This window comes from Phalacrocorax carbo, chromosome 9, assembly GCF_963921805.1.
Source record: "Phalacrocorax carbo chromosome 9, bPhaCar2.1, whole genome shotgun sequence".
Taxonomy (NCBI): domain Eukaryota; kingdom Metazoa; phylum Chordata; class Aves; order Suliformes; family Phalacrocoracidae; genus Phalacrocorax; species Phalacrocorax carbo.
Window position 1 is genome coordinate 21,318,080 of NC_087521.1, and position 16,704 is coordinate 21,334,783.

General features: G+C 40.4%; 1 protein-coding gene across 24 annotated transcripts in view; it reads left to right on the plus strand.

Annotated features, from left to right (window-relative positions):
- Nucleotides 1–324: 324 nt before the first annotated feature.
- Nucleotides 325–16,704, plus strand: part of UNC79 (unc-79 homolog, NALCN channel complex subunit) — a 115,215-nt gene continuing 98,835 nt past the window's right edge. For 5 of the 24 annotated variants that reach the window (XM_064460647.1, XM_064460649.1, XM_064460639.1 and 2 more), the window contains exons 1-4: nt 550–4,306; nt 5,940–6,060; nt 11,854–12,158; nt 15,664–15,834. In XM_064460647.1, coding sequence (XP_064316717.1) covers nt 4,234–4,306; nt 5,940–6,060; nt 11,854–12,158; nt 15,664–15,834 — 670 coding nt within the window. In that variant the 5' untranslated portion in view covers nt 550–4,233. Of the gene's footprint in view, nt 500–544; nt 4,307–5,939; nt 6,061–11,853; nt 12,159–15,663; nt 15,835–16,704 lie in introns of those variants that run through there. The other 19 variants (XM_064460642.1, XM_064460651.1, XM_064460652.1 and 16 more) reach the window with 14 other exon arrangements.

A 16,704-nucleotide genomic window follows, 5' to 3' on the forward strand; every position in this document is an offset into this window, starting at 1 on the left:
CTCAGTGGTCCCCCGCTGCAGGGGCAGGGCGGCGGGCCGGGGGGCGCGCGCCGCCAGCCCCCTCAGCGGCTCCGAACACCCTCGAAGCCCCGGGGGGCACCGCCGGGGCCCAGGGGAGGACTTGTCAACATCTTCCGGCCCAGCAGCTCCCGGGCCAGCGCTGCGGCGAGCTCGGTGCTTGGGCGGGACAACGTTCCTGCCTGTGGCGGCGGCTTCAGGGCTGCCCCGCGGGCCAGCGCACCTCCCCCCGCCTCACCCCTTGCGAGGCCACCCCAGTTCCGCAGCCGCCGCCGCCACCCGCGGCCGCCAGCCGCTCTTTCCCTTTAAGGGTCCGTTCCCGCCCAGCCCCGCCCGCCGCTCCCTGGCCCGCAGCCCTGCGGCAGCGGCACCGGTGCCAGGCGGAGTGGTGGTGGCTGCCTTTACCGCGGCCGGGGGCCGGCGCTCCGAGGCGGCTGAGGGGCAGAGCGGGGCGGCAGCATGTCCACCAAGGCGGAGCAGTGTGAGTGGCGGGGCCGGGCGGCGCGGGCTGGGGCCTGGCCGAGGGGAGTGGGGGGCGGCCGGGGGCGCCTTCCCGCCGGCGGCGCTGCCTTGCTGCCGGCTGTCAGTCGCCCCGGCGGGGTAGCGCCGCCCGGCCTCCGCCCGCGTTGTGTAGCGTCCGCGTAGCAGCTAGTGCCAGGGAAGGGGGGGCTGCCTGCATTCTGGCTCTTTCTGTCTCAGCCGCCGCCGGGTGCTTGGCGGCGGCCCTGGGAGCATCTCGCCTCCCGCCCCGCGCCTCGCTGGAGGGGTGGCCCTTCGGAGGAGGCGGCGTTTGTGCAAAGGCAGCGCCAGGGACCTGAGGGGAGAAATGAGGGGTCGGGGGTGAGAGTTAAGACTGAGACCGCCGGCTTGACCATCGCCCCTGCGGCGGGAAGGGTCCACTCCTCTGCCGGTGCTGTGCCCTGTCCAAAGGATGTACCCGCCTGAGAGACTGGAGACACGACTGTAGAGACCACAGGTGACCCATGCGTTGCCATCTTGAAGGTGGTCTTGCTGTGAGATAGAGAGGGCAGGTGTGCTGTCGTTCTTGCCCGTGCTCCCAGCAGGAGACCCCAGGTGCTGACATCCCCCTTCCCCGGGGCCTGGCCTGCCTCCTCACAGCCACGCACGTTTTAACCACCATGTTGGCTAGATCGGATCGGAGCAAGATCAGATGACATGGTGGCTGGGACGTCAGCAGCTGGGCCAAGCTGGTGTTCCCACTGTTGTTACTGCTGATAGCAACTGGTGTGTCTGCAAGAGGCCTGGTGAGAGGCTTAAAGAGAAATACCAGGGCAGTCGAGCTTTTCACCCATATCAAAGCTATTTTCTCTCCTGATATAGCGTCATGGTTGTGAGCCAGGCAGTCTGTGACCAGTGGGTTGGATTGATGTTTGTCATGATGACATGATGTGATCTGACACTTCATGTGCTGAGACTTGCTGTCTCCTTCCTCCAGGTCACCAGGAAGGATCCTTGCATTTATATATGCCTGTGCTGAACTGATCTAAGGAGAAGAATACTTTGTATTTATTTTTTCTTTAGGGTTTACAGTGATGAATGATGCTGCTATTAAAATATTACGTGGGTGCTAATTTATTGCAGTAGGGGTGCACTTCTGGCCTCATAGAGATAACAGTGTTCTTCTGACCATGCAACAGCCCTGAAGTGTGCAATGTTTGGATCTGTACTGTTCTGTACTTTCTGCCTTCCTCACTCCCCACCTGAGTTCTGCATTTGTTTCTTCTTTCTTGTGATACTTATTCATTAATTATGCTTCTTTCACACTGGCATGTGGAAGAATTTCTGCCACCTTTTGTCCCAACACTGCCTTTGGCATTTTCTTCCTTTTCTATTCTGTCTTCTCTGTTCCTCTGTTCCTAATGCTTTTGGTCTGCTCTGTTTGAGCTTCTCTTTCATATTTTCTCCTTGGCTATTTTTTCTTTTCATCCCTAGTACTGTTCAAGACACTGCATCTTACTCTGCAATGTCCCTGCTGCTCTCTATTTTAAGATTTACTTGGGGTCCAGGTTTCAGATCTTTCCACCTCCTAACATTCTTTTCCATGATGCTCCAGGTAGAGTATTTGGTTAATGGACACATCCTGTGCATTGTAACCTACTGAATGTATTTTGTTTACCAAGGCTGCTCCCCTGACTAGTATTTATGGCATTCCCAAATGTCTTTGACTCTACATAACTTCAAGATTCTCTCACCTGCAATTTTTGACAAATGGTGATGGACTCTGACAAGGACTGTACTGATGTGCATACATCGATATCAGGCAAACCTCCAAACCCAACTGTTGCTGTTGTTGCTTCTACCCTTGTTGATGACAGGCAAGAATCAGAATGTCTTGGGAAGGAGTCAAGTCACAAGTCATAATGAACCGCAATTTACCAAGAACAGCAGCAAAACACTACAAATGAGAAAACAGATCGATCACAACAGAAGAGGCACTGGTCTAAACATCAATCTGTGGCCACCTCACAGCTCTCTGGCAGGTTGTATGAAGAACAGGTAAAATGGTGGCAATCTGGGAAATCGTCTCGAGAAGCCTCCTGTTTTTGTGACTACATGTACCTCGTATCTCATACCAGCAGTATTGACGGTGACTTTGATCATTTGACTCCTCATGCCCTGCCTGAGGTGTTCTATTGCATTCAAAGAAAACTAGTTCTTTTTCACCTTAAATAGCAGTAACTGGTGTTTAGTTGTGGTAAGTAATGTGTGGAAATGCCTGATGCCCACCCTTGTTCTTTTCCAGGACAGTGAAGCAACCAAGACCATCTTTAAAGACTCCTAATGGTTTTACTCTTGATTCAGTCAACACTTACAGGGGGCTAGGGAGTTTAGTTAGGTCTGTGTAGATCCTAGAGGGACACCCAGCAAAGAACTGTGGAATAACTTTTTTCTTTTTACTTTTTTAAAATTTGGTTTATGTGCTGACCCTGTGATAATGCCTAAGTACTTCCAGAGAGTGACATCACTTTTTGAAGTGTATCGCTGGGTGCTCAGAAACTCAGAAAATTGGGTCATTCGCACACGTCTGTATCTTGAAAGCTGGCAAAGTTTTGCCATGGGGCTTTCCTTCAGAAGGTTCTTTGTGTTCTGGGGGCTGAATTTGTCAATGTTCTGGGATACAGAATTGAGAGGTGAGGTTAAAGCCTTTAGCATGGGGCTAATGTTAATATTTAGGCTTTATAAATAAGTTCTCTGTTTTAGTATTTTGCCTGATACAACTGCGTGACAATGCTGATTAATAGAAATAAGTATATTTACTTCTTTTTTTTTAAAAAAAGTGATTGTAGATATCCTATAGCCTTTATTGAAAGTAAGTAGATGTAGAGAGGTAGACAGTTTTCTGAAATACATCTAGACCTGTATTCTGACATCATCTTTGGCATTTTGTTAATCCAATTCACCTACAGATATCTGACAGCAAACCATGGCAGCCACAGTAAACTGTGCATCTTGCTGTGAATTGTTCTTTGTTGGATACTGTGAAACATGGTCTGTTTTCTTTGAAAATATGCCTGCCTTCATACTCTTTCCCCTGCCCCAGCAAGAGAAAGTAGCATCACAAAATACATTTATGAAGTAATTCCTTTCTTAATCTAACCTAATCTATATTACTTTTTATAGGGGTCTTTGTGACAGTTAAAAAAAAAAAAAAGTGTCTGTCTTTAAACAATCTGGTAAATTGACCTGCAAATCAGACTGAAGTGCAGATAATGCTCAGAAAGAATGACGTGTGGGACAAAGAGAGGAAAACTGGTCTTGAGCTGCTAAAGTAAACTTCTGTAACCTGGAGTGAAACACATCATAACCAAATGTAACTACCCCAGTGGTTTTCGGGGTGTGTAGGAGGCTAGTTATGGCTGGTCTCACAGAGGCAGGGGTAACCTACTGCAGAGCACAGGCCTGTGTGGTGGCCTGAAAGGCTCTGATCTTGTTCCTAGCTATAGTGAGGCAATCTGAGTACGCGTCACAAAACTTATGTTTTCAGTTTTTTGGAGGGAAGAGTAGTGATAGATTTTAATTAGCCATTAATGTCACCTTAAAATAAATTTGTCAAGTAAAACACTTGAAAGTAAGGGAATATAATTAAAGTTGCTTATGCATCCTAAGTTCATTACTTTTTCATATACATTATGACTGTCGCTAATTGGATTTTTACTTGCTGTTTTCCCATAGATCCCAGCCCTATTCAGTCATATGATGGGCTTTCTGTGTGTGATGAAGCAGTGTAATATTGTGAGGGAGGCTTTTGTCTGTCGAAATTGGGAAGGTACAGTCAATACAGCAGGAAATGGGAGAAAGGATGATCACGCTGAAGGCAGCGCAGTGCTGGAAAACTGGGTTTCTTGTCATGCAATTCATGCAAAGTGTTATTTGCTTAATGGTTATTTGAGTGTTCCTCATTTTACAGATACTGACTTGAAATTGTCAAACTTCATTTGTTGTGTGACTGAGGGCTCACAGATGCTTTTGTTTACTGGATGTGAAAGTCCAGTATGTACTGCTATCTCTTCTGGCAAAATGGCTCTCAGTATCTCAAGCTGAGACTCCAACAGGGGTTGCAGACACTTTGCTGTTGGTGTCTGTCCTTCAGTCTTTTTCTGTAATGTGGATACGACGTTACCCCTTCTCATTCCCCTGTCAATGATATAGAAAAAATCCAAATACTCATGCACTGTGCAGCTACAGCAGCAGCAAGAGGCGTAGGGAGGTCTCTCAGGAAGTGAGTGCCCTTCTGTTCAGCAGAGGACTTAATGATTTTCATTCTGTAATAAATGCCATTTGACAATGAAAATAAAACAAAGTATTGACTAATTGCTCATTTAGGAAGCATGATTTATCTTCCACACCGAAGGAGCCCTGTAGGGGAAAAAGGTTTATCTTGGTGTAGTGAGAGACTGTCATAATCCATATGTTCAAGGGCTGAAGTAATTCAGAAGCATCTCCCCTTTTAACTGCCTATTACACAGTCTTGGTGCACTTTTAACATGATTAAGAGTTCCCAGCCAGCTCTGCTTTCACAGAATGATGCTATGAACTGAGCAGTCTAGCTGGAAGCACAGTTGAGTTGGTGCAGCCCTCTGCCACAGCCAATGTACTCTGTTTCTCAGCAGAGTTGATTAGTCTGAGCAGAGCAAAAAAGTTGAGAATGTGCTCTGGTGTCTCTGCATGAGACTGTCTTGTGCCATATAGGCAATGTAAGGCATTGCAGCTATGGTGGATAATGCCTTTTTTCCAATACTGAACAAGGTTCTCTATTAGAAAATAAACCCACTATTATTTCTAAAACAAACAAAAAATGGTTTCAGTAGAGGTGCAGAGCTCCTGCTGCTTTTTGAAGTCCCCTGACTTGCTTGATCAGACTTCCTAAGACACTTAAATAAACAGCACAAATCTTTTAATATCTTTAGTTCATTGCATAAAGTAAATGTATGGCCTGAAGTACATCACAGGAGCTCTATCTTAGCTTATATCTCTGCTTTGGCTGTAGAAATATTTATCTGTCTCACATGAACCTCCTGTGATTCAATGACTCATTCATTATAAATGAATCCTGAGATCCTTAGAGACACAGAAGTAGTGCAGGGTTTGGGGATTTTTTGTGTATGTGTGTTTATTGTGGGTTGGGTTTTTTTTGTTTTGTTTTAAATTTGCTAGCGCTAAGATGGTCTATTGTAGATGCAGGCATTCGCTTCCGTGCCTTCCCCTTGGCACTCTTGCACTATAGTGTTCAATTTATTCAGTCAAAATAGAAGGAATGTAGAGACTTATATTTTTTACAGTTAAGGTTCTAAATTTAAAAAAAAAAAATCAGAAGTGGTAGGGACAGATGTGATTCTGTCAAAGTCTGCAAAAAACCTAAACGAATTTTTTTGTTTGTTTGTTTTTTGTCTTTGATGTAGTTGCTTCCAAAATCCGTTACCTTCAGGAATACCACAACCGGGTTCTCCACAATATTTACCCTGTGCCCTCTGGAACTGACATTGCAAATACTCTGAAATACTTTTCTCAGACGTTATTGAGGTAAGTTTTAACTAACGCTCTTGAAGAAAAAAGAGCTAAAGAACTGTAGGGAGTGTTGATTGACTTTGAATTGGTTGCAAGATTTAATGGGTCAATGTTCAGCCAAAAAGAGTCAGAGTGTAATTTAAGAAAGGAATGGTATGAATTAATCTCTTCAGTGGCTGTTGCCCAATTTGCCCAGTTGAGCTGCTTATTGAGTGGCTGATTCTAAAACAAACTTGATTGATTACACATTTGCTTGACCCTCCTAAGACTTAGCTGAATGCACAAACATGCTGAACTTGTGAAGAAAGGCGTTTGTGACACATAGAGTTTTAGATGTGTATATCCATCACCTCCCTGACAGTCCTGGTGCCTTAGGATCCTAGAGCAATGAGCCAGACCAGTAGAATGAGGTTCTTACTGTGCCATAGTTCAGCTGGCTGTCAGGTTTGGGTTCTGGTTCAGTCCCTTATAGCAGTATGAGTAGAAACAAAGTTTGTATGCAGATCTGGATTTGGGTGGCAACAACAGGTCAGGATTGTTCTGATCCGGGGTTTTTATTTAGTCCAATATTTAGTAGTAATATATAGTACTAAATACCATATGATTACAGAATACGTTTTCAATAGGAGATACTACCTATTTCTACCCAATGTTACCCAAGACTATTGTCTTGATAAAAAGATATGAAAAATTGTGAGACTTGATTAGGAATGGCATACATTCCACAGGGCTACCTAATGGATTCGTATTTCCAAAATGTTGTTAAAATGGCGTTTGACAGTGAAGAGGTGATTTTGTCTGCCTGGGTTTGGCTGGCACTAGTTTTCAGATCCAGGAAAAATGCAGTTAAAGCTGCATTTCTGTGCATAGCTTCCTGATTTATACCTGGAAAGACTGTCCCAGCTGTCAGAAGCTAGTTTGGAAATACAGCTGTATGCCTTATTTGGTGGGGAAATATTAACAAAATACAATTAAACCATATATTTGTACACATATGATGTATACAAGTTGAGAAGCAAGCATTTAAACTTTAAACAATGACAGTAGTTCATTCTAATGTTTACTTGAAGTGCATGTGATGTGTCAAAATTCCTGACCTTGTTTATAAGAAGGAAACATACATAGACAGAAATATACCCATTATCAGTGGAACACCTGTTCGCCGCAAACTTAAAAACCTCCTGTTTTGAAAATTTCAAGAGTAGTTTAACCACTGTGAAATTTGTTTCCCTCATTGTTTGGAGTGTTGAAGAAACTTAAAGCAACCCGCAGGGCCTTTTTTGAAAGATTACTAAATTTTGTGTCACTGTACTGCAGCAGTGGGAAAAAAATGTTCAAAGAGTCACTGAAGATACCTCTGAACTGTGGCTTTGTTCCTGCATCAGGCTGTTTTGATGGATTATTTGCACAGCACAAACATACTTAAATCACATTTAAGTTAGGTTCTGTATGACAAAACAGCCTCTGCTTAAATGCTGTGGGCCTTTAAGCTGTTAAAGAATTTTAAGTTAACTGAACTACTGAAGAAGAAACGAGTTGGACTTTGTTCTGAACAGTTTTTTTTCTTAGCTCTAACTACCAAGTGCTATAAGAAGTCCATTGGGACAAGATGGATTTAGACTCTGTGGCTTAAAAAGTGTCTTTGTACCACCCTATTGTCTTCATCTTTCTAAACAGTGCAGCTGACATATTCTGTGTGACAAATTCTTCACAATCCATGAGCAGAGTGACGTTTCTGGGCTTACTGAAAGAGCTTTATATTTACCAACTATGAGAGCAGATAAGAAATCGGGGCAGCAATTGCACAATTGAGCAGCACTGTTTCTTTATTTCATGTTCAGAATGGGACTGAACCAAAACCCCCTTGTTGATAATGCTGAACTTCATGAGGCAGAAGTGATACTCATGTCTGTATGCAGGTCTACACAAATGGCTTTGTCCTTCATGATCTGGGATCTGGTCAGCCTCAGAGCTAAAAGGGCACCAGAAATCAAAGCCAGAACTTGGACCTAAAACTAAGTGGACTGACTTCTGATACTCAGCAAGGTCAAATCCACATTCTAAATCCCTGTAACTGCAGAATTTGAACTGTGGGTCAAAGCCTGAGTGCCATGTATAAGTTTATAGACTTGCTGATACTAAGAAAGAAGATGGATAAAAAAAGCAAAACAAAACACACCCTGTATTTAGTGTGGCAGATGGAAAGAAGGAAACTCCCACCCACTGTGTGCAGATCTCTGCAAGGTTTACCCTAAAACTAAACAGACTGGTTAAGAACCTTTCTGAGGAGTGTGTTCAGAAATTTCTCTGAATATTTTGCATGCCGAGTCTTCTTTCTGCCTCCTACGCTGAGTCTCCATTGTGCAAGGTTTAACATCAGTGATAAAGTGCATGGTGGAGAATAATCCTTCTAGCTTGAAACAGAGCATATGCAATGAGTTTGGGCTGCTAAGAGAATACTGATCAAACAGTAGCAAAAATGCCCATTGATTTCTGAAGATTTTGGATCTGGTCTTCAGAATAGTTTGCCTGTGATCATCTACTGTTTCAGAATAATTAAAAAATTTCCCAGTTTGATATTTACTCTCTTTGCAGCTGAATTTTATAGGATAAACATTTTTTGATGAACATACATAGTTGAAGAAATAATGGAGAAATAGTGATTAGTCAGAGAAATTCCATATGATGATTGGGTTTTACAGGTGTAGCTTTTATGGTTTATTATGCTTTTTACCTTTCCATGTTATGGACACATTTTCAGTGGGGCATGCCCACTGTTTTGGATCACATTCATATCCGGTATTGTTCTGCTAGCTATAGCTGGATCGCACAAGGGATTAATTTGCTCCTTTGCTCTGTACATAGCTTCAATGAATTACAAACTCGGGTGGGGGTAACAGATGTGGAATGGCTGAAAAAAATTAAATTCCTTATTTATATGAACAAACATCACATAAAATCACCATACACAATGCATAGCACATTGATTCATTTAGTTCTTCCTTAATTTTCTATTTGGGCAAAAGCATTTCTTTACATTACAGCATGAATTTGTTTCATGCCCTGCTCATTTTCAGTGTTTTCTCCCTCATTTGAGGAATGATCTAAGACTTAATAAACATCTTGCAGAACAGCTCATTCTTTCACACTTTCTTGGAGAAAATTCTCCATATGTATTTCTAAGTAAAATGTTTTCCATAATGAATAGTTACAAATGCCCAATGGCTAATTAATGGTCAAGCTTGTTTTGCTGCCTTGGTGAGATGCAATTCTCTTGTAGGCATTTTAGGAAGCCTCTCCTGGAAGGCAGTAATTTTGGGATAGATTTGCAGCAAAGATGTACAAATCTTGAAACGAGCCCTGGTAGCTATGTCACTTGTCACAGAGCAAGTTCAGTACGGCGTTATGATCTGCAGACACTCCCAAGTTCTTGGTACTTAGTTTGAACAGAAACAGGAGCAAACTGCAATCATTGTATCTTGGTCCTAGGCATCTTCCTAGATTTTCAGTTTTGACTCCAGGTTATTGGTTTTAAAACATATGGGTAGGCAAAGGCCTGGGTCTGAAAGTTATTGGGGTTTTTTTTCTGTTTTGTTTTTTCTCTTCTAAATTTGGCATGGTTGCAGCTGGAATTTAGATACAGTCTCACTGCTCTTCCTGAAATGAACAAAAGGATGCCCCGATCAAGATACAAGATGGTGTGCTTTGGCCTCTAATCCATAGGTGGGCCATAGCTCAGTGTTAAAAGGAAGGGAAGCCTGTAGTGTAAGCTGTCAATCACTGCCTTACACTTTCCAAAGCAGGATTAATTAAGACAGTAATATCCTTTGTGGAAATAAATGCACTTCAAGTGTTGTGCTGGCAAGTAAAGGGGTAGATAATTAGTATCATCTGTTGGTAGTCAGGGAAGGGGTATAATTTAGTACCTCCATATCTCTAAACATGAGCTGCAAAGTATGGCAAATGAACATCAAGCAAATAAAAGGAATCAGCACTCTGATCAATTGTTTTTAAAGACGTACTAAATTTTAGGTGATTTTCTGATATGATTTTGTAAACACTGTCATGACAGTCACCATGTAACTTGTACTGGACATTGGGTAACAGAAACCAAAATAATCTGCCAAATATGTAAGGCACAATAAAAAAAGGAAAAAAAGAGTAGTTTCTTAAAACAGACTATGTCTGTCATCTCTGACTGCAAGTGTGATGTGATAGTAGCCACTTGGCATAGAACTGTACTTGTTAAATTGTTTTATATATATAGCAAATGAACAGCACCTTCTCTTATAAGCACCTTAGCAAGAGTTTAGCTTCCTTGTGTGAATTGTTGAATTGACTTGTGAGGTAAGATATATCTATGCTAAGGTGTTTATACAATAAGGATTTCTGACTGTTAAAGATGACAGAGGTTTCCAGAAGTGCTCCCTCTTGGCAGAACTCTGCTCTTCGTTAGTCAGTGGAAATTTTAATGCCACTGACTTGTCTTTTGTAAGTTTTAACATTGACTTTGGGAGCAGAGTTAAACCAACAGCAACTGCTTTTGGAAATTCCAATCACTGAGAGGTGCAAAATGTGCTTTAAAAAAAAAAAAAGCATTGTGTGTGGTTAATATATTTAAAAGGTATATTATATTCTATAGGCACATATGAAGATCATGAGCTAACCCTATAATTGCCTGATAAATAAAATATAACACTGCTTAAGTGACAATTTATTTCTATTTAAAATAGTGGGTTTTTTTAAATTAATAAATTAGATAAACATGTTTACAACCATGTTTACAAGATTCTTAAAATGACATAACAAGCTGGTTGACGTATAGCTTCTATTTTGATTCCCACTAAATCCTTTTTAATTTTTGGAATTATTTTTCCTTTAGTTTATAGTGAGTTTTGTTGAATAATAACGTAAGTAACAGCAGGAATGTATGGTAACATACTGTCTGATCTGCAGTTACATAATTGGTCTTGCTTGCTTAGCCCTTAGATTTTTGAAGGTAACTATTTACCCAAGGAGTGTTCGTATTCATAAAGTAAAATGTTTCCTCCCTAAACATGGGCAAAATTAAAAACACACATAAACAACCATTATCATTAGCTCACAAACATATGCTAAAGACCATCTACTATATATTATTTTATAACTTTTCCAATTGTAGTTTAGTTAACATTTTAGAAATATTATATTATTTCTAAATCCATGTGCCTGTTTAAACTTCATTATCTCAAATGATACTGAGTGGTCATGAAACAGTATCATAAAATACATACAGACATTATTTTAATGCAATAAACATGTGATTTTTAAGAGTATCTTAACAAACACACATGTTTATTCTTTGCTAAAACATGTTTCTGCAAGTGCCACACCTATATTTTGCATGTTTTCAGTCAGTTGGTTCAAAAGATTATGGGGGGGGAATAAATCTCTCAAAATCTCAGAGCAAAATACCAGCCTATTTTGACACAGCTATTTTTCCATAGCAAACACTTAATTCTCAGAATTTTTCTTAACTGTGAAACATGGGTAGGGCACTGAAACATGCATTTTTATATTTTTGCTCCTTATGAGCCAGATAACACATGAGATGCAATGAAATTGTCTCAGATGTAATTTTAAACTCTCTTATCTTGAAGGATGAAAGTGAATGGTTGCTAGATTTGTAGACACACTGGTTTTGGTAGCAATTGCATCTTATGTGGGATGTATCTGGTGTTTTATTATTTGTTTTATAGTGTCATTTCAATGTAATGTGCTGTTCTTTGTGTCTTTGTTGTCTCTTTTTTTTCTTTGTCCCCCCAACAGCATTTTGTCCCGCACAGGGAAGAAGGAGAATCAAGATGCCTCCAATTTGACAGTGCCCATGACCATGTGTCTTTTTCCTGTGCCATTCCCACTCACCCCATCTCTAAGACCACAGGTCAGTTCCATCAACCCTACTGTTACTCGCTCCCTCCTTTACAGCGTCCTGCGAGATGCTCCATCTGAACGTGGCCAGCAAAGTCGTGATGCTCAGTTATCAGACTACCCATCTTTGGACTATCAAGGACTTTACGTGACACTGGTGACACTGCTGGATCTAGTTCCCTTGCTACAACATGGTCAACATGGTAAGCAGGCCCTTGAACCCTTCCAGTACGCTTAACTTCAGTGCTGTGAATCCATGAATCATGCATAAATACAGTAGAAGAGATGGGCCTAAACTGACCTGCATCTGGAACTCAAATCTCTTGGGATGTGTTTATATCAAAGTGTTTGGTTTGACTTTCTTAAATAAAAGATGTTTTTTTGCTAACTGTGGATTTGGGTTTGAATTCTGAGGCTGTCTGATTTTTAGTACTATGTTGGTGATATGTAACTAAAATACAACGGTATGTAACAAAAATAATACAGGTGGGTCTAAAAAAATCTGGATTTTGAATTTGAATCTACTGGGATATCTTCAGACCTTTTTTTGGGAGTGGCTCACTTAAAAATGCACAAATTGCTTGCAAATGTATATTTGGCCTATAATGAATATGCAGACTGAGTGTTTGGGTGATGGTCCATCTCTAAATAGAATGTAATATACATTTAATTGAAGAAAAACCATACTAATCGTGATTTGAGATGGCTTTAAAATATTCCTGGGGAAAAAGATAGCAATATCTCTGTCCGACTTCATAAAAGCTGTATTTGAATTAGTTAATCACAAGATTTTTTTTTTGTGACTATGTTGTATTTATATAGTTTTCCCTCAAGTTCTGCATCTGCCTGGCACGTTAGTCTGTGGCTTTCTATACTGGGATTCAGGAGCCCAGTGTTTTCCCTATGTTACATAAGCCAAATGTTAATTTTCACCATGGTATCAGGCTGTATTACTTACATAGTTCAGTATAGAAAGGTTGTTGTCAATATGATATACCACTGAAATTCTTTAGGAGGAAGGTTGTTTCTGGTAAATGCTGAATTCCTTTTGAGTTGGCAGCAGCATGTCTTGAATCAGACAACTGCACTAGGAAATGGTATGATCTTGCAAGAGGGGGGCTCCTAGCAAATTATAGACTTGTGGACTTACCTTCAATTTCTAGAAATGGTGGGATTGCTTATCAAAATATTATTTTTCTAAATAGATAACATGGTGATAATTAACAAGCAATCAAGGCCTGTGAAGAGCAAATAACACTGAGCAAGCCTAATTTCCTTTTATGGCAGCACAATGGCTCTCCTGGTGGGTCTTCCTGTCCTTACTGAGGCTTTTGTTGCTATGTCACTTGACATCCTAATAGGCAATCTGGGACATATGGTCCCCACTTGAGTGAGGAAAACACTCCAGGAGTAATTATCAGTGGCTCTTGTCAGCTGGAAGAGTACATCAAGAGGGAATCTTACAGGAGTCTGTGCTGGGTCTAGTATTATTAAATATTTTAATTTTTTTACTTGGCTGACAGAAATGAGACAGCGCTTTGGTTTGCAGGGGTTATCAAGATGGCGAATAGCATATCCTTTTTGTGAAAGATATCCAATTCAAAACAATCTTGGCAAACTGCATTCTGTTTTGAAATGTCTTCAAAGGAGAAATGTAAAATACTGTGTTTAAGGAGGAAAAATCAAAGGCAGAAATGAAATGGGGGAATACTAGCTTGAAAGCCATGCTGCAGAGATCGGAGTGTTACAGTATATCAGAGGCAGACCCTAAGTCACTAATACATTAATATTATTCTAGCAATATGTGAACAGGTGCTTTGCGTATGAGACACCTGAAGCCTTTTGTTTATCATTCTAACAGCCCTAGAAAGGGCTCAGCTGGAGTAAAATTTTCAGATTTGTCTATCTGGCTTCAAGGAAGACATGGACCATTTGAGAGGAGTCCAGGAAAAAGAAACAAGAATGATTTGAGGTCTGGAAGATGAGAACAGTGAGGAAAAATTGAAAGAACTTGGTTTGTCTAGCTTAGAGAAAAATGGAAGGGAGACATGATTGATATACAAATATGTAAAGATTGCTTTGAGGAGAAATAAACTAAACCAAACTGTGGTAGAGTTGATCCGGATAATAAGTTATAGGCTTAAACTTCAGCAATAGAAATTAAAAAAAAAAAAAGCTTTTTTAAATTATAAAGATGGTTAAGCACTAGGATGAATTGCCAGGAGGAGAAGTGAACTAACTGTCTTACAAATTTAAAAACAGTTTAGATAAATATCTGCCAGGTTGACTTGGTTGATTTGGTTGACTCCTGCTTGGGGGAAGGGGAGGTTATTTGCTATTTTCTGTGTATGGAGAATTAAGTCTTGCAATACAACTTGTTATTTATTTCTCCCTCACCTTAGCATTTGACTAAAATAAATATATTTCTTTTTATCAGAACAATCAATGTTGTTTGGGTAAGTACAACTGGTGCACTAGGCAGTCCTGAGTTTTGGACCAATCAGATTATACAAAACTCTCAATGCTTAGCTGGTAAATATGTATTCCAAGAGAGAAACAGTCTCTAGCATTAAGGGTTGGTTAGACCCTTGCATAGAAGATTTGCCAGAACTACTGAAATGAAGTGCTAATTTTAATTGTTATTATGACTCATAATGTTTACAGCTACAGATCTCTGAGCACTTTACAGAGGCAGTTTTTAAATTGTCCTGGTTGTACAGATGAGACTGAAGGCCTGTGTAACATACTTAAGGTTACAGAGTGAGTAACAAAAGCAATCCCTCTCATGGAGGGGAAAGGCCTTGTGATATATTGGGATCATCACACAGGTTCAGACACAGGGTTCATTAAGTACTGTAGCCTTTCTCAGTGGGCGATTGGCTCCAGCTCAATTCCTGATTTGGATAAATATGGTATAAAGATGCCACAGTGCTCAGATACACAATAACCTATCCCTTCCCTTCGGATCTTGAAATGTTACACACTTCTTAAGTATCCCTTCCAAGGAATTGTAGTATTATTAATCAGGAAAGTATGGAAATCCCTGGGGGCATTCAAAAAATGTATAGACGTGGCACTTCAGGGCATGGTTTAGGAGGCATGGTGGTGGTGGGTTGGTGGTTGGACTTGATCTTAGAGGTCTTTTCCAACCTTAATGAATCTATGAATTCTATGACATTCTTGATTAATATTCTCTCCTTTTAAGCCTTGGCCATTTTTGGCCTTCATGGCTTCCCAGGAAAACAAGATCCATAGTTTAATCACATGTTGTTTGAAAAATACAGTGATGCATCCTGTAGTCTCTATGTGGGGTGGTACTTCACACTTCTTTTGAGGGTAATTGAGATAAAAATCTTATTTTTCTATGGCTGATAAAGACTAGATTGCTATTTGCAAAAGCAAGCCTTTCAGTACCAAAGTGCATATCAAATTCTGATTTTGATAACATCTCTGCTTAAATGCAGGCCACCATATGTTAATCACTGTATGATTAAAATCAACGTTGAACAGCTGTTTACCTCTATTTTAGGAGAGGCTTAAAAGTAATGGGTGAAGTCTCTTGTCTATAGTGATTAACTTCCCAAATTACTTTGAGGGGAAAACTTGAATTCAAATGTAGTTTTTAATAGTTTTGTAAACTAAAAAGTACATAGTCATAATTATTTTTACATTGTAATAATTCTGTATTTCTTTCATTTTATTCAACAGATCTTGGGCAATCAATTTTTTACACTACTACTTGCTTACTTCCTTTTCTGAATGATGATATTTTGAGTACTTTACCCTATACAATGATTTCAACACTAGCTACCTTCCCTCCGTTTCTGCACAAGGATATTATAGAGTATCTCAGCACATCTTTTCTGCCTATGGCTATATGTAAGTAGAACTCATTCTAGTATTGTTGTGTCTCAGAAAACATGGTGCACTGCTATAATAGTATCATATTGTAAGAGTCAAAGTTTGATCTGTCATAGAATTGTAATGGAACATCAATCTACTGTGCGTATATATGTAAACTAATTCCATGTGACTATTTTTCAAAGGGACATAGTTCTGTAATTTTTATTTATTTATTATGCTCTGTTACTGGGTGAATTCTTCCTTCATTTAAAGTGTGAAGTTAGGCTTCTTTAAGAAACACAGTTTTCAGACTCGTAGAACTTTCAGTGCCAGCAGTGGGAGTTTTGAACGCAGAATCAACGGGCAGACTGCTCCTGAATGCAGTATGCAGTAGCAACATACGTCATTTTTGCATCTGGACTAAATCTGGATGTACAGGAATAACTCTTCTCAATGTAATAATGTGATGATTTCCCCATTTTTCTTCCTTCCTCTCTTTTCAGCATTTTCTTTTTAAGTTCTTTACTAAATAGCTGTGCCTGTAATGTCTCCTATCCATAAGTGTTCAGACTGAATCTGACAGTGCCTACCTTTTTTGTCTCTTTTCTTTCCCCCCCCGATGGTGTCACATGATTACATAATTTCATAATCCCTGTAGAATGTGAATCCTGAGGTATGTTCTTAATGCTTGTCTATGTACCTGATACAAAGCTTGATGGGATTTCGGTAGTAGCAAGAAATTTAACCATCTTCTGCAGATGGAAGCATTAGAATCAATATTAAAAGCCAGTTTTAACCAACAAACCTTTTACTGGGTGGTGGGTGATCTGGAACAGTTTGCCAGAGAGGTTGCAGATTCTCCATTGTAGCAGATGCTCAAAACACAGATCCAGATGCTCAGGATAA